The following is a 23,398-nucleotide window of genomic DNA, read 5'->3' on the forward strand; positions in this document are numbered from 1 at the left end:
TTTGTGTCTTTTACTGATAAAATTACAATTTTTCCCTTTTGTTCTTTGTGTTCTCCTCAGATCATCCTGAAATAAGCATAAGGAGAGGAATGGAGTGTCACGAAGCTGCACTAGGAAGCCCAAAACAGCCCTTCTGTAAATACTATCTCCCCCTTCCCGTAGAGGTCCAGCAACCCGCATGCTAAGAGTGTAACACCTCCGTTTAATCGTAAGAACTGCAGTGCCGGTGTAACACACAGAAGACAAAAAAAAGCTATTTACTGTATGTATTGCTTTAAAAAAAGAAAAAAAGGAAAAAAAAGCTATTAACATGGAAGAGTAAAGAATATTCTTATGTATAGGACATCATCGCAGATACACAGTAGAGGTCATGTTAACAACTGTTTCCCAGCTGATCCCTCCTCTCGCATATTTATTCTAAAAACCTCTGCACGGCAGTCATCCCTTTGGTTCGCGGAGACAGATGTTTGGTTTGCATAAAAAGCGGAAAATGGAAAGAGTCACAGAAAAACAAAAAAAAAACATGCACAACCGCAGCACCGGTCAGGAGGGGTTCGCCTCGCAGTCCCCGCCCCCCAAATCCCCCAGAGGCTGTTAAGATGCCATCGCTCGCCCCCCCTCGCCCTGCCAACGGTTCATCCACGGAAATATCATGCCAAAGCTGCAGCTTGGAAGAGGTTGATGAAGTCAGCCCGCCAGAATTCACCGCCACACTTTTAAGCACCCTCCAAAATTCTTTTTATTTTGCCATCGCGCCATGCTGCAAGAACAATCCACCCTCCCTTTATGCGTTTGCGAAGCCGGGTTCAGTTTGTCAGCGGATGCAGTCTGGACAGGAGGAGATTTGTGTTGACAGACGGTCGCGGCCAATACCGACGAGCCCGAAGGCTCGGGTCTGTGCCAAGGGCTCAGCGCAGCTCAAGGGGTCTGCTCCAGACATGCTAAGCCTTGTGCGCGTGCTAAGTGTGTGCATGTGTGTTCATATCTGGATACTGATGGTCTGCAGGCAGACTGCGACTTGAAGCGAGGACTAGCAGGTGATGGCAACACCGGGCCTGGTAGGAGGAGGGTTTGTTTTATCTTATTTTATTTTGAAAGGGAGGACGAGGGATTCAAGTGCTAAGCCTAAAGAGAAGAAAAAAAAACAAAAACAGACAAAAAAAACTAACAAACGGTGCATTCGACGACACTCGTCAAGCAAAAAGATGACTTGAACTTGGACTGGAGGGCTATCTGTGACCGTCGGTTGTCCTGTCCAACCCAACTATCACCGATAATCCTGTTCCATTTTAGAAAAACTGTAGAAGTGCCTAAAAGAAGAAAAAAAACAAAACAAAAAAATGCTCATCAACGACACGTGTCCGGAGTGGATCCCTACAAGTCACGAACAACAACACAACCCACTGTCCGAAACGTACCTTCTGGGAAAATAAAAGACGTTGTGACTTCATCGGGACGAAGAGAAAAGAAAAGAAACGACAAATCAAATCTAGCTTTGTAGAATGTTTGGTGACTTTCACGGTTTCTTACGTGGGTTTGAGTAGTTTTACACGAGGAACGTGAGTGAGAAAAACAATGTATTGTAAACTGTGTAATGTATGTAAAGTGTCTCTTATTTTGAAAGTTTATATTCATGGTTCTAGAAATGTATTCAGACTTATTTAAAGTTTAAAGTTTGTGTTGTGTCTACTATGCTGGTGTGTATGAACACCCCGCCCCAGAGACCCTCCCTCCGCCACCTCACAAATCACATCTTATTTTACTTTCCACCAATGATCTTGATCAATAGCCGTGTGTTTTAACTCCAATACTGATGTAATTTCATGGTGCTTTATTGACATTGACAATCCCCCCCCAATCATAAAATTCAAACACATTTTAGTCCCATTCACTTTGAATGTCTTCACATACATCGTGACTTGTTTATAATATTTGTAGAAGGTGGTACAAGTCCTTTTTTTTTTTTTTGTAATTTATCTTTTTTTTTTTTGGTCAAATTTGAGTCAAAAAAAAAAAACAAGTTGTAAACTATTCTATTTTGACATGAATGTAATTTATTGAGCTGCGCTACATTCTGCACGGTGGGGTCATCCGGAGGTCGAACCCGTCAGGTCCGCGATCGAGAAGCCGCACACGTCCGAAGGGTGGGGCCCGGCTTTAAAAGTCGACCCCGCCGAAGGTCGAACGCTACTGGATCCTTCTTGCCTTCTCATCGATTTCAAATGAAAAAAGGAAAAAAAAACTGATCACGGCGTTGCAGTAATGAGCATAGTCATAGAGTTGCTTGTGTTGTTGGAAAAACAAAACAAAAACACACACACACACAAATGTTTATTGTATAGATGACATTTTACAAGAAAAAAAGCAAAGAAATGTACAAAAAAAACAACAAAAAAAGATGTAATTTTCACTCTAGTCTGATAGTATTTCATAACAAGATTAAGTTGTTGCTGTGGCAACCAAATCTTACAATTACTAAAGTTCGGTATTTTTGTAAATGACATTGTTAAGTTGTTTTTTTGTTTGTTTTTGCTAGAACACTGTACACAAGGTAGATTGTAAAGGAGATATGAACATTTCTTATTCTTCACTGAGATTATAACAACGACCTAATATTTTCATTAGCAAATCGCAGCCTCTGTAGCGCCGCGACTGTAACACTTATAGATTAAAAAGTCATCAATGTTATATAGATTACATATAAATATAAATCTATATATGTAAGAACTAAATATTCTATGAATGAATAAGTTCAGATGTACAACTCCTCCCCTGATAAAGGACCTTTAAGTTCCACACTGAGAGTTTTTAATTGAGACATATGTATCACTAGAGTTTTAGGATTGCACTTTGTTTAAAGATCTGTTTCGAGGTCTCTGCACCACGTTGGTACAGTCGAATCTGTTCATCAAAAGCACCGGTGGTCAACTTTTAATTGAACGTGTCGTTGCATGGGTAAACAATAATTTCTTTTTATTATTAAATTATAACGTACTGAATGTTTCTAGTGAAAACAAAAAAAAGGAAAAAATGTCTGTACAAAATTTGAAAAAATGAAAAAAAAATGTTCTCATTCGTTGACCCGAGACACCCTCGTGTTCGGGGTCGTCTTGGGATGTTTCTTGAAATGTGTTGGCAACGATTGACTGATGGTTTAAAAAAAATAAGAGAGCGAGAGAGAGAGATGTAAGCACTTTCTGAGCAGTTGGTCAACTGAGCAGACTCAGCTTATCCAAACACTTTGCCTTATCTTGAGTCCATCGTGCTTAAGGTTTTATGTTGTAAGAGCTCTTATGAAATTATTATTATTAAAGAGATGTGAATGGCTCTCTCTTCTCAAATCCCTTCTGAGTTTCATTTTGAATATGAATCTTTATATTTGAAATCATTTTATAAGGTTTTAATGTGTGCATCGCAAGGCCAAAAGTGGGGGCTGCGGCCTGAACGGAGCAGTTACTGGTCTTTACTTCTGGTGTCCTGGATCTCATGACGTTTATTTTGTGCCATTGCCTTACAATGGGACAGGCGGAGCGTGTAGTTCACCGCTTCGTCCAGCAGAGGGCACTACACCGGAAACCAGGTTTGAAATGACTGTGTCATCCTTGTTGTGGTCTCACTAACCAACAAAGACAACAAAAAAAAAAAGAAAAGAAGTTAAATTGACAAGAACACCCTCACTAGAGTTATGGTTTCAATGTAATCCTTTTAAATGTATTCTTTTTCTTTTTTTTTGCATATATTTTGTGCTATTTTATGTTTATATAGTCGAATGTTTCTTTGGTTCCAGCAAGATAGTGTAAAATCTATTGAAAAGAAAGAAATAAAGAAAATCAAATGACTCTTCAGGCTCAGTCTGTTTTTGTTTATTGTATGTCAGATTTTTTTTTTTTTTTTTTTTTTTTAACTAGAGGCCCCCGGGGGTCTTTGAAGCCCACTGCCCTAAAAGTAAACAAACACCAGATCTTTTAAGTAGATCTCAGTAGTTCAGTTTTAGATCATGCTAAACCTGAGACTGCTGTTTGTATACACTTTTTTATTATTTATTTTCATGTCTCATTTCCTGTTGCCTGGAGCAGAGCTTTAAAAAAAAAGGGGGTATATGAGGGGTGATTGATGGCACTCCAGGATATATATATATATATACACACACACACACACATATACATATGTACACATGTATATATTATATTTTTATATATATATATATATATATATATATATATATATATATATACACACACAGTTGAGGACGATTTTATTAGCCCCCTTACAAAATAGTGCTTGTTTTCTAAGTGTTTTCCAAGTGATATTAACCAGAGCAAAATAAACTGAACACAGCTTTTTGTAGACTTCGTAGTTTTATTTTGGATGCTTACACTATTTTATATTCCACTCAGAAATGAAGATATTGTACAAAACAAAAACTACCAGGGTCAAAATTATTAGCCCCCCACACCCTAATAGTCAATTGTGTATCCTTTTTGCTGTATTACTGCCTGCAGACGTTTGTTGTAGTTTACAACAAGTCTCTCACACTTCATTTGAGGAATCCTGGCCCATTCTTCTTTGGCAAATCTCTCCAGTTCCTCTAGATTTGATGGGTGCCTGGCATGGACATGTTTCTTTAGGTCACCCCACAGATTTTCTATTGGATTTAAGTCAGGGCTTTGTGCAGGCCATTCAATGACATTCACTTTGGTCGTCTGGAGATAGTTCTTCACCAAGAGGGAGGTGTGTTTAGGATCCTTGTCATGTTGGAAGATGAAGTGACGTCTTGACCCAGTTTCACAGCTGACTGCCTAAGGTTCTCTTTCAAAATAGCCAAATATTTTTCTTTATTCACGATTCCATCCACCTTGACAAGATTTCCTGTTCCAGATGCACTGAAGCATCCCCACAGCATAATACTCCCACCACCATGCTTCACTGTGGGGATGGTGTTCTTTGGGTTGAATGCCTGTCCTTTATTTCTCCAAACGTAAGCAGTGTCCCTGTGACCAAAGAGCTCTAGTTTAGTCTCGTCAGACCATAAGACACGCTTCCAGTATAAATAATCTTTCTCCAGGTTGTCTCGAGCATACTGAAGTCTGGCTTGAAGGTGCCTCTTCCTCAAAAGTGGGGTTTTTCTTGGTCTGCACCCTCGTAGGTCATTCCTGTGCAGAGCTCTAGTTGTGGTCTTCTTCGAGACAATGATTCCTGATGTGGCCAGGTCATTTTCCAGCGCCTTGGAAGTTAATCTGGGGTCTCTAGACACGTCTCTCACCAGTTTCCTCTCCAGTCTCTCTGAAATCTTTCTCTTTCTACCTCTGCCAGGCTTGTTCTGCACTGTGTTGCCGTCTTTGGAGCGTTGAATGATGCCTCTCACTCCAGTCCTTGACACCTGGAAACGGTTGGATATCTTCGTATATCCCTCCCCTGCTTTGTGGGCATCTATAATTCTTATTCTGAGGTCCACACTGATCTCCTTTGTTTTTGGCATGTTGCTTCCTCAACTGCCAGCTCCATAATGAGGCTTTTATACCATGTTTTGGCTTGAGTTAATTAACTTAACTGAATTGAGTGCAATCACCTGTTTGACCTGATTACCTTTATGCACATCACATGTGAAGGTTAAGCACATCACTGCATAAAAGTGGCTTGTGTGATGACTTAATAAATGGTAATTTCTTAAAGGGGGCTAATAATAATGTCCCTGGTCATTTTAGCTTTTTCTTACATAATAATGTTTTGGTGCACAAATATAAATGTTTTGGCCCATATAATGACAAATTGTATGTTCAGGAATGCTCTGTTAGAACCGCCTTGCTCTGCTAAAAAGGATCTTGCCAGAAACTTGAAAAAAAACTTCAAATTAAAATATATATACACACAACATAATTAACATTTTGACTCATGCAGCTAATTTGAATATCTCTAATTGAGTTCATGATGCAGGGGTGCGCGTGCCGTGCAGTATGAATGTGCTCACAGTTTGTCTTTTATGAAGTGAGAGGCCACAAATGGCAGCAGTTGTAGTCGTTTAGGAGAAAACGCAGGAAACTTTCCTGCCAGAGTTGCTGCTGAATCCGGTCCAAGTGAACACTCGAGCAGCTGGAAGTGGGACATCGGAGGAAAACATCTTAGCAGTAATGGAAAATACCTGCCAAAGGGTAAAACTGTTAGAGTCCCCAGTGGGATTAAGAGCATTTGTAAACCAACTGCTTTCACTCTCTGTTGTTTTTTTCCTTTCTTGGGGGAGAGATGTTGCGAAAATCCAAATAGTCGGCGAGAATGTGAAAACGATTCCCAAGTACAGCCCCTTCCTCCAGATGTGCCTGTGAAGCCACGCCTCCGAAAAGCACATCTGTCAAAATGCTGTTCCATTGGACGGTTTTAGAGTCCTTTTTCTTCCACGAATAATTCATATTTTCTGTTTTGACATGAGTGCATTGACTTAAAGACGTCACATCTGTCGATATTTGAAACAAAACATGAATAAAACAAATCTAGCTCCTCCGGTGCCCGCTGAGGAAACACGCCCTGCCACCTTAAATATCTGTATTTGGTTTAGGGTGTTAATGCTCTGAGTTCTGCTGCTGGACCTTGTTTCTTTCTATTTTAGTGGTTTAGTTTTTGAAATGTTAGATCTGTTTTGGGTTTTGGGGTTTCTTAGTTACCTGTTTTTAATCTAGATCTCCTTAAATCCCGTTTTACTACTCATCCAGAGTTGTTTTTTCCAGATGTGCCTTTAGACTTAGTTTTGTTTGGTTGTTTTCATGCCTCCCTTCTGCTGCTTGAGTCCTTCTTTAATCACCAATCTCAGCGATCCTAATTATTTCATTATGTGCCACATATATACAGACTCCAGAAATACCTCCGTGTTTCTGGCTGGTGGATATAAACGGCTCCTCGGTCCCATGCAACTGTATCTCCTGGGTTAAGGTAATGAACATGAGCAAATCCATACTCTTAAAGGACCCTGGGTTCTTCTGATGTGGCTTCTCAGAGCCTGTGATGAACGTTAAGCAGGGATGATAATAACATGTTTATGAGCTTTAAGTAAACTCTATATATCGTCCAGAACCACGGCTCATTTAAAGAGAGCAAACAAGCAAGAGTGCAAACTGTGTCCTGCTAAGTTTGAGTTCATGTTTGGAGTGAGCTGACGGGTTACACCTAATACGGTTATCAGCTTTTCCATCAGGTCTTCTACTCCATGCAGCCTCACATGTTTGTAGTCTTGAAGTGGCTCTATGTGGCGATGCCGCTTCTAACCACAAAGCGGCGTGGAAATCTGCTGCGTTGACAAAAAAAGCCCCAGAGTGAAGATGAGCCGCCACTTCATCCCACTAGAGGTGCACTTGTGTCTCTCCAGGGGCTGACTCATGAACTTTCTTTCCCCCGTGTGGTCCGACCAATGTGGTCCGACCAATGTGGTCGCATCATTGTTGGTGTGTGATGTGTCGTGAAGAGACGGGCCTTGGCCGTAGAAGATGAGTTACGTTGGTTGTTTTTGCTGCGATCGCCGTAGATGTTTGCTAGAAATGATCAAATATTTCTTCAAATGAGGTGGATAATGATGTTTAAAACCTCATTGGTGCGACCCATAAGTCATTTAAACTGGCGCCTCTGCAGGTAGCAGGAAGTATTGCGCGTTGCAGAGCTGCGTGTGAACGCCTGCACCAAACTCTCATAAACAGCCCATAAAATCTACCCTGTATGCTTTCCAGAAACACTTCCAGCATGCAACTGATGACTCTACCTAACGTACTGCTCCCATAATGCAATGCAATTCACCGGAACACGTTTAGTCACATTCGGTGAATCTTTCTGATGATATTATATTTCAGATATCAACAGACATGACATCATCCAAATATCATCTACCCTTCCTTCAATCGGGAAAATACTTCAAATGAAGCTTTTCTGCTGAACACAAGAAAATGCATATTTTCAAACATAATCAATAATATAATTATGATTTTAGATAATTGCTCAATCTGTAATTATTAATAAATAATGATTTAATTAACAGAAATGTTACTTTTATGCACCCTTTTCTCTATTATTTATTAGAGCAACAAGGCTGAATGATGGTTGACAGGCTTTAATTAACCTTTTGTGACCCTGAAAACATGTTTGATTGGTTTATTTCCACTAAATGGATTTTATATTTTAAATTTATGTGAGGATTATGTGAATAAGAAGTAGGAGCATATTAGGACTGTTTACGATCATAAACAGAAATGTTATGAATCATTTGTATGGCTAATTGGACATCCTAATTCCTTAGTTTTAAAAGTCATGGAATACAAATGTAAATGTTCCCAAGTGTCTGTGCTTCCTTAAACCCAATTTATTCTGTTTAATTTTATCGTATTTATTTTTGTTTTTTCAAGATTTTACTTATTCATAATTAGCAGAAACAAAGCCAACATTTAAATCGTGCAACTGAGTTTCCCCACCAGCAGTGATAATGAATTATGGGTAATTAAGTGGCCAACAAAGCATCAAAAAGTAGGCAAATAATAAAGTATTTACTAGTGTAACAAAAGCCGGGGACTGGGATTTTGGATGTCCACAATCTCCCTAGAGCATGTTGTATAAATGGTCAAACTGTCAGCTCCTTTAAATCAAGCCTAAAAACATTACTGAAGCATACTCCTAAATTAAATACTTACCTGCTGTACTCTACTGCCCTTATTTTTTAACAACTTGTGCTTTTTATTATTTTACCTCTTTTCTCATCATTTTATTTCATTTTATTTGTTATTTAAGCGTACTCTTAAATTAAATACTTTTTGAAAACCATGCAAAGTTATGGATAAACCCTGAATGCAGGCATTGTAGCATAGAATAGTCAAATTGGTTTGATTCACCGCACGAATCGGCAGATTACTTTGTAATACTGTATTTGACCCGGTCTTTGTACCTTTTGACCGTATAGAAACGTAATTCTTGCCATTTTAAGAATAAGATGTACCTGCTGTACTCTACTGCCCTTACTTTTTAACAACTTGTGCTTTCTATTATTTTACCTTTTTTCTTATCATTTTATTTGTTATTTATGTTTTAATTGTGTCCTTGCCGCTTTTAATGTTGATGTAAAGCACTTTGAATTACCTTGTGTTGAATTGTGCTCTACAAATAAACTTGCCTTGCCTATATCAGAATCAGAATCAGAATCAGAAAAGGGTTCATTGCCAAGTTTGTTAACACACACAAGGAATTAGTTGTGGTGATTGGTGCAATACAATACAAATATAAAAACAAATATATAAGAGATAAAATAAAATGTATATAAACAGAAATGTACAATATGAGGTTTTAAAGTGCCGGATATGAGTCTGTACAAAAAGTGACTTAGGATGACTTAGTACAGATAAAATGTATAAACAGAAATGTACAAATGAGGTTTTTAAAGTGCATATGTCTGTTCACATGTGTTTATTGGAGGCTGAGAGGTTAATTCCTCTTTAAGACAAAAAAAAAAAAAAAAAAACAATTTAGTATAGCTAATACTAAAAAGATGTCAGGACATAACATTGTTGAATCCATATGCTGCGTTCCATTTACCTCGGAACTCGGAACTCGGAACTGGGAATGACGTCACAGCCGAGTTATCGGCGTTCCAGTTACAAAGTAGGTAAACAAGTTTGTAGTTCGCATATACCACATGAAAAAATGTAAATTACACTATAGCAGCATATATATGCCGAACAATACTTGTATACGACTGATTTAGTGTGACCAAAACTAGAATGAAGTGCTACGAATTTTTACAGAGCTCTCTTCTACTGTTTACAACCGGGGCAGCCATCTTGGAATGTGAACTCGGGGGTGGTGAAGACTCTCCCACTTTCCCAGTGGGAAATCCCACTTCGAGGGGCGTTCCAGTTGAAAAATCCGACTGGGAACTAGGAAATCCCCACTTGCGAGGACAAATGGAACGCGGCATTAGTTCCTCTTTAAGACAAAAAAACAAAACAATTTAGTACAGCTAATACTAAAAAGATGTCAGGACATAACATTGTTGAATCCATAGTCTCTCCCACATCTGGCTCTGGTCTTCCCTCCTGACATCAGCGCCTTGTTAGGGCTGATTTATGGTTCCGCGTTACACCAACGCAGAGCCTACGGCGTAGGGTATGCGGCGACGCACACCCACACCATACGGTGTGCGTCGCCGCGTACCCTACGCCGTAGGCGACGCCGTAACCCTACGGCGTAGGCTCTGCGTCGCTTTAACGCTGCACATTCCCATGTTCAGTGATTTTCCAGCCCCTCCTCTGCTCCTCTGGTCCCTCCCTTCACCAGGGCCACTCATCACCCCCCATATCTTCCAGGAAACCGGGCCATTAAAAAGGATGCGCCGACTCCAGAGCAGAGGCGTGGATTCCCAAGCAGCAGCAGCACCGCCGAGTCCTCGAATCAGCCCGAAATAAAACCGTCTCTTTGCCTTTAAACGAAACAGCAGAAAATGTAGAAAGATGTTTCTAATAATAGCCGCTCGTGTTTCTACCCCGCCGCCGCCTTGTTGCATTATGGATGCCCGCGGACCGGCGGCCCTCGGAGGTTAGTGGGGATCTCCCAGACAGTGAAGGCTGCAGATTGAAGCATCATCATCTCGGGGATAAATGCTCCAGCATCCGTCCTGACGCGCGTGCCCGCGAGCATCTTTGTTGCTGGAGGCGGCGGTGCGCGTGTGCGCGGGGATGCTGCGGGAGCTGCGGGAGCGGCCGCTCTCTCTGCGCTCTCTCTCTGCTGCTGTGCGTGATCGCGGCTCCGCGGGGCCATGAGGGAGTATAAGGTGGTGGTGCTGGGCAGCGGCGGGGTGGGCAAGTCCGCCCTCACCGTGCAGTTCGTCACCGGCACCTTCATCGAGAAGTACGACCCCACCATCGAGGACTTCTACCGCAAGGAGATCGAGGTGGACTCGTCCCCGTCCGTGCTGGAGATCCTGGACACGGCCGGCACCGAGCAGTTCGCCTCCATGCGGGACCTGTACATCCGCAACGGCCAGGGCTTCATCCTGGTCTACAGCCTGGTCAACCAGCAAAGTTTTCAGGACATCAAGCCCATGAGAGACCAGATCATCAGGGTGAAGAGGTGAGACCAGGACCTATCAGCATGTTTATTCATGTTTTTGGGTATAAAGCACCACACCTCAAGCATGCATTAAAGCCTTGTTTCAAGTTTCCTGGAGATAAGGATGAAGAAGCTGGATAGCTGTGCTCTGGTCTGGGTCTGTGACGTCACAAACCCTTTAAATTTGAACAAATTTAAATCTGAACAGATTTAAAAAGAAGCTGGGTAGCTGTGCTCTGGTCTGGGCCTGTGATGTTTCAGATTCAGATTACGTTTATTTGCCATTTGTGTAACACATAGGAAATTGTCACGTTGGTAACAGTGTGCCTACTCAGTATTCTTTTCACATGTAAATAAATAAAACACAGACACAAACACCGTAGTGAGGAATAAGCAAAAATAAAGTGCAGGCATATACATAAATTATAGTCCAGTTATGATTACTATTATTGTTATTATTATTATTATTATTATTTCTTTTTTTTTGTCAGAACACCATTTAAATCTGAACAGATTTAAAAGCCTTTTTTGAAGTTTCCCTAGAGATAAGCATGAAGAAGCTGGATAGCTGTGCTCTGATCTGGGTCTGTGACGTCACAACCCCTTTAAATTTGAACAAATTTAAATCTGAACAGATTTAAAAAGAAGCTGATCTGGGCCTGTGATGTCAGAACCCCCTTTAAATCTGAACAGATTTAAAAGCCTTGCTTGAAGTTTCCTGTTTGACCTGACTTGGCCAATAACCCTGATTCTGATTCTGATTCTGATTCTGATAAGCATGAATGAGCTGGATAGCTGTGCTCTGGTCTGGGTCTGTGACATCACAGGCCCCTTTAATTCTGAACAGATTTAAAAGCTTTGTTTGAAGTTACCTGGAGATAAACATGAAGAGGCTTGATAGCTGTGATCTGGTCTGGGTCTGTGACGTCACAATCCCCTTCAAATCTAAACAAATGTTATTTATATGGCGTTTATTACAACAGAAGTTGTCTCTAGGCACTTTACAGAGATCCAGAACATGACCCCAGAGCAATTATTACATAAACATAAACAATGGCAGGTAAAAACTCCACTAGGGGAGTTTTTTTTCCCAGTTTCCTGGAGATAAGCATGAAGAAGCTGCATAGCTGTGCTCTGATCTGGGTCTGTGATGTCAAGTCCCCCTTAAATCTGAACAGATTTAAAAGATTACTAGCATTTCCATCTTAACGGTCCCTGCAGACACCAAATATGTGCTCACGTGCAAAGCAAATGTTTTTTTTGTGTCTTAAAGCGTCCCCCTCACTGGTTATATTGGCAGGACGGACCAAAGGGCCTGAATTTATTGTCAGAACGAGACTTAAATTCCCAAACTCTCTGGAGTGTCCCCTGGATCTGCTCAAGGGCCTCTAAAAATAGCCAAATCCTCTCCTTTTTTCTTCATCTCTGGGATTCATCCCATGCTGCCAGCCTCCACTTCCTCTGTAGTCGTGCTAGTCTCTCCATCTCCGTGAGAAGCGGCTCACATGTTCCTCATAAGGAGCGCGGCTGAGGCGGATCGTCGTATATCAGCTCCTCTCGCCGGCTCTCTTTACTTCAGGATGGTTTTGATCAGCCCGGTGAGCTCATCTCTTGGAGATAAATCAGGATTTTTCTTTATTTTTCTCTCAGATAAAGGGGCATGCTGGTATTTCTGCCTCGCTGGTGTCATTTTCTCAAGCGCTTATTAATGAATTCCTCCGCCGCCTGTGAGAGAGGGGTTGTCCCACTTACAGCCCGGGGCTGGGCTCCTCTAATGTGACTCATCCACTAAAGAAAGGAGGATGTTCACCTCATTACTCAGGTCTTGTGATGATACACCTCTAATTCTGAAGATTTCATCTCCTCGTCCCTCTCCTGTTCCCTCCTCGTCTTATTTGTTCTGGTCTGGGTGGTTCCTGGTGCGGTTTCAGCTCCTCGGCTGCTCGTTTTGCGTGAACCCGGTGACCCGAGTGAGCATCGCAGCTGACGCCGTGCAGCGGGGGCGGATGCATGAGGGATCTCCTCTGAAATGAATAATATAATGATGGATCAAAACGAGGAGCTGCGGCTCCAGTCGGCTCCCAAACACCTTTTTCTTTTTAAATAACACAATTTCTGCCTGATATGTAGCGCTGCAGATGAAGGGAACACTATTAGCTGCGGCCTTGCCTCCTCCCAGACTTGTTGCTGAGCCAGCATCAGCATCAGCAGCAGCATCATCAGCAGCAGCAGCAGCAGCAGCAGAGATGCAGCAGCAGCAGCAGCAGCAGCATCATCAGCAGCAGCAGCAGCAGCAGCAGAGATGCAGCAGCAGCAGCAGCAGCAGCTGCAGCAGCAGCAGCAGCAGCAGCAGCAGCAGCAGAGATGCAGCAGCAGCAGCAGCAGCAGCAGAGATGCAGCAGCAGCAGCAGCAGCAGAGATGCAGCAGCAGCAGCAGCAGCAGCAGAGATGCAGCAGCAGCAGCAGCAGCAGCAGAGATGCAGCAGCAGCAGCAGCAGCAGCAGAGATGCAGCAGCAGCAGCAGCAGCAGCAGAGATGCAGCAGCAGCAGCAGCAGCAGCAGCAGCAGCAGCAGAGATGCAGCAGCAGCAGCAGCAGCAGAGATGCAGCATGAGCCCACTCACTGGGGCTTAATGGGATTGCGTTGGGTCGCAAGCCAAGACGGCATCAGGCCTCCATTAGGCAGCAGCCACATAAACGGGAATGCTTATGCAAGGAAGCAGGAGCGGCATCTCAGCATCCCATCTAATACCCCCCACCGCCCTTTAGTATAGGTTGTTATCTGTGAAAACATCTGGGTGTAGCCTTTTCCCCGCAATCTCCCCATCTTCCCCCCTCCACTGTTGCGACGGTCCAGTTGGAGACGTTCAAAGGGGTCCGGCTGTTTTCACGCTGCACTGATGCTGTGTCTAATAGTGGGAGGTGAGCGCCACGCTCCGCTGGCTGGGATCAGAGAGGATGGGGGGGCAGGACCAGTGGGGGCAGGACCAGTGGGGGCAGGACCAGTGGGGGCAGGACCAGGGGGGGCAGGACCAGGGGGGGCAGGACCAGGGGGGCCCTTAGGTGTCAGGCAACTTCTTGACCCCAAGGCTGGACTTGCTCAAGCCGCCGGCGCTATGGCTGCTCAAGTGTTTTCACCGAGCTGCAAACCTGTAGCCGACAGGAAGACCTGGTGAATCAGCTGACCACCGGGGGGGGTTCCTGACATAAATGCTCCATCCAACTCCCCTTATGGATGTTTATTTAAGTCACGTTTTGTTATCTCCAAATAAACTACTGTATTTTGCGGACCATTAAACGCACCGCATTATAAGGCGCAATATCAATGAACGGGCCTGTTTACATACAAAAGAAGCACAGAGTTATAAACGGCATGATAAAACATATATAAACAGAACAAAATAGTCCGATAAGTTGAACTTTATTCAACTTATTCATAATAACTCAGAATATCGTTCAGTTTTAACTAAAACTGAAAAATAAAGTCACATTTTAAATCATCCGTCTTCCACAGATCAACCAATAAAAGTGGAGGAGGTAAGCGTCCTGTTCTCTGATTGGTTCATCACCCGAAGTTAGTGTGAGGTTAGAACAATGTTGTATTCCAACATTTGATTGTAACTGGATTATTATAAAATAAATTGGGTTTATGCTAAAAACCTAACGTTGGCTTGACTTCTAATTATAGTAAGGTAACGTTGACTAGATGTTGGATGAAAGTTGCTTACAGGCACTGCATAATTAGTTATCTACTGTTGTCTGACCCTGCGACCCGTATCCAACCAAGGACCGACTTTAATGTGTCAGCTGAACTGGTTTGAGGTCAGTAAGCACAACAAAATTCATACATAAGGCGCCCGGTTTATAGGGCGCACTGCTGATTTTTGAGAAAAAGTAAGGATTTTAATTCCCTGATAGTGCAGAAGATATGGTAAGATCTGTCGTGTTTTTGAAGCCACAAACTAAGTTGCGTTCAGGGTCACTAAAATCGTAGGACGGCCCCTGGTTCAACAGATAAAACAGATAAAAGACCTAAAATGTAAAACTGGAGAAAGCTTTGAGGAAAACCTTGAAGTTATTGACCTAAGAATGCTTGTGAACACCCACACTCACTTTTTTTTGTTTTTTTTTTTGCTGTGGTTGTAAAAAAACTAAGATAATCTGGGAGTTTGTCTACACCAGCAAACATGAATGAAGCTTGCATCGTTTAAAAAGGAATAAAAAACCCCTCTAAATCCCTTCTCCATCTGCTGTGCAGGCCTCCTTCCTTTCCCAGGAAGGTTCTGAGTTTATTGTTTTCTTCCCTCGATCCCTCCATCGTGCTGCAGGGCATTATGGGTGCAGCAGGAACCGCAAGCTTGGTCGTGTAGCAGGAGGAACTTTTCTGGACCCGGCACCATAGGTGCTGCTCTTTCTGTGGGCTGCCACCCCTGCAGCCGCTCCAGCGGCTAACCAGCTCCAGATGCAGGGGCTGCAGAGGCGGCTGCAGGGGTGGGGGGGGCTGCGGGGGGCCGGGCTTGTTGGTGTGGAATTTGCATGCGTGTTTTCCGGCGATGTGGGGCTCGTGAAAGCGGCTAAGTGAAGTCGCTGGAGCCGTTTAGCTCGGCAGGGAGCCTCGTAAAAGAGCTGCACGAACGGAAAATGCAGAGGCCATCTTTTTCTCTTCTGCAGAGTCGGGGGTTTGCATCCCAGAGGTGCATTTGTGTAAACTACAGTGCATAGGAGGACTTGAGAGGATTCAGCTGCTGTGCATCACTCTGAGAGAGTTTTGATGCAGAAATCCTTAAAAAAAAATGTAATTTCTTATCCTGTCTTCCACCTGCTGTCGTCAGCTCAGTAAATCCAAGTGGCTGCTCTCCCGCCGCATTTCTAAAACAAAAAACAGCCTCATATTTATACAGCTTGCAGTCTCGGCCAACCGACTCGGTCCAACTGTTCTGTTAATCCCCCGTGATAGAAAGCTTTCAGCTCTTCCACTGTACCGGGAGTAAATTAGCATCACTGGTCATCTTCTGACCGCTTTTTCCGCCAAGAGATGAGCTCACTTTTTTTTGCCGGTTTAGGCCGTTAAGACAACACTGGCGGAAAGTCCAAGATAAAATAAACATGAAGATCCTGCGCGTTCAACTGTGGACCGAAACAGAGGCAGAGGAAGCAGTCAGAGCACTTTTCTTCCCAGTGGGATGTACTTGGGAAGTACAAGCCGGGAGAACGGCCCTTGATGACGTCACGGCTCAGCTAACACATGTTTAAAAATGTCTACAATTTAATTGGCTATAAAAATAAACCCCATAAACATTGAAAACAACTGAGAATACGTTTTTTTTATAACAAATAGCGCCTTTCTTAATCAAATAGCTGAGATGCTTCTGATCCTGAGTCTTGACTTGCAGGAGCGGTTCTCGTTCCTGCTAAAATGACGCTGTAAACAATGTGGTCCGGAGCTCTATAGGCTCTATCTTTATAACTGTATAACTTTCTTAAAGACTAATTTATTGCATGAAAATGTCTTGAAACTACGTTCCATTAAACAAAGATCAAGTTATAACTATTATACTTTTATATCAGGTGGAACTAAGATCTGTTGCAGGTCCTCGACTAGAAGTTGGCTCGTCCTCGTCCATAACTATCAATCAGCAGTGTGTGAACCCAGCGCAGCTAAAAGCAGAGAGGATCAATGATTTCACCATCGGGTCAACATGTGAAATGTTATATTCTGCTGGAAACCTCTGCCAAAAGCTCTGCAGCTGCTTCGTGCTGCTGAAGGAGCAGTAGTAGTGATGTGCGGATCAATAATGAAATATTGATACCTCCGATACCAGATCTCTACAGGACTGTCTCAGAAAATTAGAATATTGTGATAAAGTTCTTTATTTTCTGTAATGCAATTAAAAAAACAAAAATGTCATACATTCTGGATTCATTACAAATCAACTGAAATATTGCAAGCCTTTTATTATATTAATATTGCTGATTATGGTTTACAGTTTAAGATTAAGATTCCCAGAATATTCCAATTTTTTGAGATAGGATATTTGAGTTTTCTTAAGCTGTAAGACATGATCAGCAATATTAAAATAATAAAAGGCTTGCAATATTTCAGTTGATTTGTAATGAATCCAGAATGTATGACATTTTTGTTTTTGTAATTGCATTACAGAAAATCACAATATTCAAATTTTCTGAGACAGTCCTGTACGCTCTAAAATCGATTCTCAAACTAAAATATTGATACTTTTGATACTTCAGTCATCTGTGGTAATGTATAACATTAACAGGAATACAGTGGAAAGTAATTAAACGATTCAGATTTCGTGTAAATGACATGCTGCTGGTAGGAACTACTTTTTTTCATTTTTATAGTATTTCTTATTTTTATTTGTTTTTATTTATTTTGATGGTTTTATTATTTTATTAAGGATCTTTTTTTAGTGATGGAAACACCTTTTTCAAACACTGGTTTTTCTGTTGTGGTATTAGCTCGGCTGTATTGTGAATGAGGCCGCTACCTCAGTATACTTATATAATATATATATTATATATTATTAATATATATATTATATAATTATACTTCTGACTTTAAAATAATTAGCTAAATAAGTGGCTCTTGTATTCTTAAACTATCTAAAATACTCCAAGTATCGGATTGATATCGTCGATACCAGCCTGAATTTTACTCAATATCGGATCGTAAAGGAAATGGGTGATATGGAACATCACTAGCTGGTAGCCAGAGCCAACCTGGACTGACACACGGACGTCCCCGCCCCAACAGAAGGGGGTCAATGGAGCTCGAGGGTATTTTGGAGCCCGTCATCAAAGTGCAATGTTTTCAACTTCTGCACCCGTGTGTCAAACGAGCGGCCTGGACTAAACCCCTGGTTAGAAGCTGAAACCATACGCCCTCTGATTGGTCAGTTTGTGCACAAGCACTTCTATTTTTCTCAGTATCTTTGTGTAACTAAAATGTGAACTTAGGAGCTACTTTGGAGCTACTAGGGGACAAGTTTACCAACTCAGGCTCTTATTGACCCTTATTTTAGACCAAAGTTGAACCGTGAAGACGTGTTGAGCACTTTATCCAGAGGAATTGACTTCCTCTCGTCTCTCAAGCTCAGACCGACGTACTCTTCAGTGATACTAGAGGCCTATCGATGCCCCTGGAACCAGGTTTCCTCGTGTATGTTCACCCTCATCGTGGTAGAAAGAAGAAGCGGTGGGTAATCCGGAGAAACCCCACCTCGGAGAAGCTGGCTCTCAGCTGGCCGCGTCTTTGTAGTTCTATATAAAGTTTCTCCTGCCAGGCTGTCAGATTGTGTTTGTCTGCGTGACGCTCGCCTTGTTCACGCTTCGCGCCCTCCAGTCTCCAGCTCTCCAAACACGCGGGCTGCGTGAGATGCCCGTCCTGCTGAGGTCAGCTGCTGCTTCTGAGTGTGTGTTGCTGCAGAGCCACGGCTGTGGGGGAGAAATGTCAAGCTGCAGGGGAAGTCTCTGGCATTTCAGGACTGCGTTTTTCTCTGCTTGATGGTTTTGCAGCATGCATTCTGACTAATTCTGAGTTGTTTTTTTTCCTTTCGTGACGTCTAGCATGAGGTCGAGGGAGATTCAGGGGTCATCTGATCAGCACTCTTGACGTTTGAGGAGCACGGCTGTGTTACTCAACACTTCAGCAGCCTCACAAGCGTCCTCCAAACTCCTCTCTTCCATGTCTCTGGCCTCAGTGAGATGTTAGCCAGCTCTTTTCCACGCCTCAGCTCCTCTCCCAGCTGGGCAGTGTGGCTGCAGGCCACCAATTTGTAGATAAGAGGCTAATTTCTCCATAGCACCAGCAGATCAATAAGTGGGGCTTGAAAGCACTTAGGAATGACTGATGGTGGAGCCCGTTAGCTCATCTGTGCCGTGACCTGTTGCGAGGATATATACCCGCCTTAATTGACGCTCTGCATAGATAAAACATGAAGGGTGTCTAACTGAGATGAAATATCTCAAGTCTGAATAAAGTCAGATCAGGGTCCAGTGTAGTCCAATATACACACACTCAAATAGGTCATAATTATACCTGAAACTGCTCTTGTTTCAAAGTGTAACCACCTCGAAATCTCAAATAAATGCAATACAATTACTTGTCATTTTGCTTTATTGCCGGTCGTTGCGTGTTGCGACCACTTGGGGGCGCCAGAAACACGGTGCAAAAGCAGCGTCTCCCTCTGATTTTTGTCTCCTGATGAAATATGTGGCTATGAAGTCAGAGAGAGGGAGTGGAAATGAGCCAGAAACGGTGCATATGAGCTCAAAGGTGCCGTAACTCTGCAGGGTCATGTGATAAGTAAATGTGATTGTTTTGGTTTTTGTTTTTCCCCTCCAGGAGCACGTTGGTTAGTCACACTACCTGCAATTTAACACATTAACATCCTCACCCCTGTCAAAATACATCATCATAAATGTTCACAATTAATGCTGGATCAAAAATACAAGCTGTAAAGTCGTCATCGAGTCATAAAGACACCAGTAGTCCTCCTGAAGTAACCCCACAGACACTGTTCCTAGGCGCACAGAGGTGGGAGTATGATAATATGGGGCGGCATGAATACGACGGCTCAATAGCTTTCTTTCTTCATCTTACACACAAATAAATTACATCACTTTATTTATTAGACCATATTAATCCTATAATTACTCCTACGATGATGCTCAGGGTTATTAGGGAGAATGTAGATGTAGATAGCAGCATGAATATCTGAGCATGGATCTAAGTTTTGGCCAACAAGAAGACTCATAACTGCACTCAACATTTTTTATATACTGGAATTGTAATGTTTCACTGTTTATTCTGGTATCTTGTGTCTCCTATCCCTGTAAAATGTTTTGTTAATGTACGTCGCATAAATAAGAACAGCTGCTTCAAAGGCCAACGTTCATGTCTCGCCATGTGAGAGAAGCACATTAGCTTTATTCAATTATTCAATAACTTATTCCATTACTCTCCCCAGCCTGGTTTCCTTGCATTGATGGCTCAGGGGGGAAGAGGACTGAGATTGTCAACCACACACGCTCGGGAGAAAAAAGCTTTTGATCTCTTAAGAGATGCTCAGCGTGTGGTGGAGACGCTGCAAAGTGGAGAGCTAACGAGTTTAAACAGGAACCAGAAGACGTTTAACCCATAGTTTGTAGGGGTGGGTATTGGGAAGGACCTCACGATACGATACGCATCACGATACTTGAGCCACGATACGATACACATTGCGATATGCCGATTATGCGATATCCCGATTATTATATTCTACATAGTTCACCGAAAAATTTAAAAATGCATTACACATCTTAAAATCCAAGTTGTATATATGTACATCAGATGATAGTGATGGATCTTAAAATCCGAGTTGCACGTTCATCAGATTATAGTAACAATTCATGGGACAAACTGAGTCAAAACAATGTTTTATTATAACTATACGAGCTAAAGTTACAACTTATTTGTATATGTTTTTCATATTATTTACATCATATAAAATTAACATTAAATTTAGTATGAGGTTGCTTTAATTATGTGGCAAATGATAATAAACACAAGAAAGATGGGTACTAAAACCAAGGACAGGCACAGTGATCAGTCAGTATAAATATAAATCCATAAATAAATAAACCTCTGTCCATTATTTTTCATTTTTTAAGGACAGGCAATTGTGTTATATAAAAAATAAATTATAAAATGAAATAAAACGTGAAATAAAACCTGAGCTCAGTGCAGGGCCCTCCCAGGGTTGGTAGAGAGTGGCAATGCCCAGGACTGTCACTTAGGTAGGAGCACTGGGTGATATAATGGGAAAAAGATCGGGGATAAAAATAAAAAAAAAAAAAAAAAAAATTTAAAATAAAAAAAAATAAAAACAAATCGATATTCAAATTTTGAACATCGATATTGAATCGGCTGGAAAAGTATCGCGATATATTGCCATATCGATATTTTTGCCCACCCCTAATAGTTTGCATGCAAACGCACGTTGTATGATGTGTCCTGAAGTGTTCTGATGGGACTCTCTGTGGGTTTCGCAGGTATCAGCAGGTGCCGGTGGTGCTGGTGGGGAACAAGGTGGACCTGGAGGACGAGCGGGAAGTGTCGCCCAGCGAGGGCCAGGCGCTGGCCGAGGACTGGGGCTGCCCCTTCATGGAGACGTCGGCCAAGAGCAAGACCATGGTGGACGAGCTTTTCGCCGAGATCGTCCGGCAGATGGACTTCTGCCCCCTGCCGGACCACAGAGAGACCTGCTGCCCCACCTGCAGCATACAGTAGCTCCCCGTCGGAGGCCAGGTGGATGAGAGGACAGTAGACGTTAGAATGCAAAATGTGTTCATGTTAGTTAAAAGCAAGAGATACGAGAAAAACCCACTCTTCTGATTACGATTTCTACCTGCTTTCTGTATCGGAAAATGAAGGCCTGCTCTACGGACAGGAGGTATTTTGGGAAATTGAGGGAAATCACCCACTGTGTCAGGGTTCAACACAGCAGGTTAAGGGGGATTTCATCACCTCTCAGACACAGGGTGGACTTTCACTTGAAAAAAATAGCAACACTTGACCTCCAGCACCCATCACCATCCTGCTGATTCCAAATCAGGTGTGAATTTCCCGGGTTTCCCAAAAGAAAGCAGCACGGTGCCAAAGCCATCAACCCGAAGGACCCCAGTGCTAAATGCAAGCAGCCATAGGTCCGAGCACGGCTGGCATCGTACTTAGCAGTGTAATTTCGCCTCTTTTCTTCTGCTTGTATCTTTTTTTTAGGCACTTTTGAGACATTTTTTGGACAGTGCAAGACGAAATCACCGAGTACCTGAGCAGATACGTAACACCACTGTGAGGGAGTCGCACTGGAAGCTCATTTCACAGCAGGCCCGCCTAACTATGAATGAATGAAAAGATGAATGATTGTCCAAAATAAAAAGAAATACCGCACCTTTGGGGAGATTCATGAAGAAGATCCCGAATGCTGGCATACTGTGGATGGTGTGTGCACGAAGTTGTACTGTCACACTGACATTGAGTACAATCAATCTCACCCAAAGAGAAAGTATCAATCAGATAACTGATTAGTCAACCAGTCAGTCATTAAAATGTATAGATACACGTCTTTTCACGTTACAGACTACATAAATGCCTTGTTACATTGTATGAAGTGAGCATCAGTGTCAGTGTGTAGTTCATCTAAAGTCACATCAAATATGTTAGTGGTATGATGTCAGAAACACGTATTTTCAACAAAATAATAAAACTTTATGCACAAGTGTGTCATGTGTTTTTTATTGTTGAATAATTGTATGCTCTTTTTTTCTTTCCTTCTTATTATTCTAACCTCCAGGGGTCAAAGGGCTCCACTTATTGTGAATTAGTCTTTCAGCTTTGCCATTAGGCGGTAATCTGGCACTCACTTGCACTGCGTTGAGATGATTTATGATGCTTGAATCCTGCAGCTGCTGCGTTCCCGGGCCGGGCATCCCATGCTTCTGTCGCTGCCATTAGTGCCAACGCTTACTGCTGATTCTGGTCCTGAAATTCCAAGAAGCACTTGTGAAAATGCTGAACGCCATTAGAGACCATTAGAGACTTTGGGTCGGGATTTTGGACACTTTCCAATCAATCTTTCAACACCAATGAAAAGTAAATGTTGGTGGCTGTGGGAATATGAAATAAGTAGTGGAGAGGCCGTTTATGTTTTTTCAAAGCGTTTATTATGATTTATTAATTACTAGAGTTTCTACTATATATATATATATATATACCTGACCCAGGCCTCACATGTCCTGACTGTGGCAGGATATGTGGCTCCAGAATTGGGCTTCATAGTCATCTTACAGTGGCATCGTCGCCAGCACCGATAGCCGCTGTCCAACACACCACAGCAGAAGGAAGCTACGTCATCTTCGACTACGATGGACCGCCAAGGAGGATACATACATATATATAGGCAAGGCAAGGCAAGTTTATTTATATAGCACAATTCAACACAAGGTAATTCAAAGTGCTTTACATTGACATTAAAAGCAGCAATATATATATATGACTATGACTGTTTGCAACTATTTAAATATGGGTTCAGTGAGTGAAACTGAAGTCAAATTCCCTGTCTGGGATGTTCAAATATAGCGTATTTTATTTTATTCTATTCTATTATATTCTAGTCTATTCTATTCTATTTTATTCTATTCTAGTCTAGTCTATTCTATTTTATTTTATTCTAGTCTATTCTATTCTTCTATTCTATTATATTCTATTCTATTCTAGTCTAGTCTATTCTATTCTTCTATTCTGTTCTAATCTATTCTATTCTATTCTGTTC

General features: G+C 42.2%; 2 protein-coding genes across 15 annotated transcripts in view; both read left to right on the forward strand.

The window, feature by feature from the left end:
• Positions 1-3,839, forward strand: part of mbnl2 (muscleblind-like splicing regulator 2) — a 45,260-nt gene extending 41,421 nt beyond the window's left edge. For all 14 annotated transcript variants that reach the window (XM_061715563.1, XM_061715564.1, XM_061715572.1 and 11 more), the window contains one exon: positions 61-3,839. In XM_061715563.1, the coding sequence (XP_061571547.1) occupies positions 61-185 (125 nt within the window). In that variant the 3' untranslated portion in view covers positions 186-3,839. The remainder of the gene's footprint in view (positions 1-60) is intronic.
• Positions 3,840-10,306: 6,467 nt separating this feature from the next.
• On the forward strand, positions 10,307-22,340 carry LOC133424877 (ras-related protein Rap-2a-like). Its single transcript, XM_061715443.1, has 2 exons — positions 10,307-11,088; positions 21,120-22,340. Exons 1-2 carry the CDS (start codon positions 10,775-10,777, stop codon positions 21,355-21,357), a joined length of 552 nt encoding a protein of 183 aa, XP_061571427.1. The 5' UTR covers positions 10,307-10,774; the 3' UTR covers positions 21,358-22,340.
• Positions 22,341-23,398: the final 1,058 nt, after the last annotated feature.

Source organism: Cololabis saira, chromosome 24, assembly GCF_033807715.1.
Source record: "Cololabis saira isolate AMF1-May2022 chromosome 24, fColSai1.1, whole genome shotgun sequence".
In the NCBI taxonomy this organism is placed as follows: Eukaryota; Metazoa; Chordata; class Actinopteri; order Beloniformes; family Belonidae; genus Cololabis; species Cololabis saira.

Coding starts and splice junctions, on each gene's coding strand:
- LOC133424877 (XM_061715443.1), top strand. CDS start 10,775: ATGAGGGAGTATAAGGTGGTGGTGCTGGGCAGCGGCGGGGTGGGCAAG. Junction 11,089..21,119: donor CAGATCATCAGGGTGAAGAG/GTGAGACCAGGA, acceptor TGGGTTTCGCAG/GTATCAGCAGGTGCCGGTGG.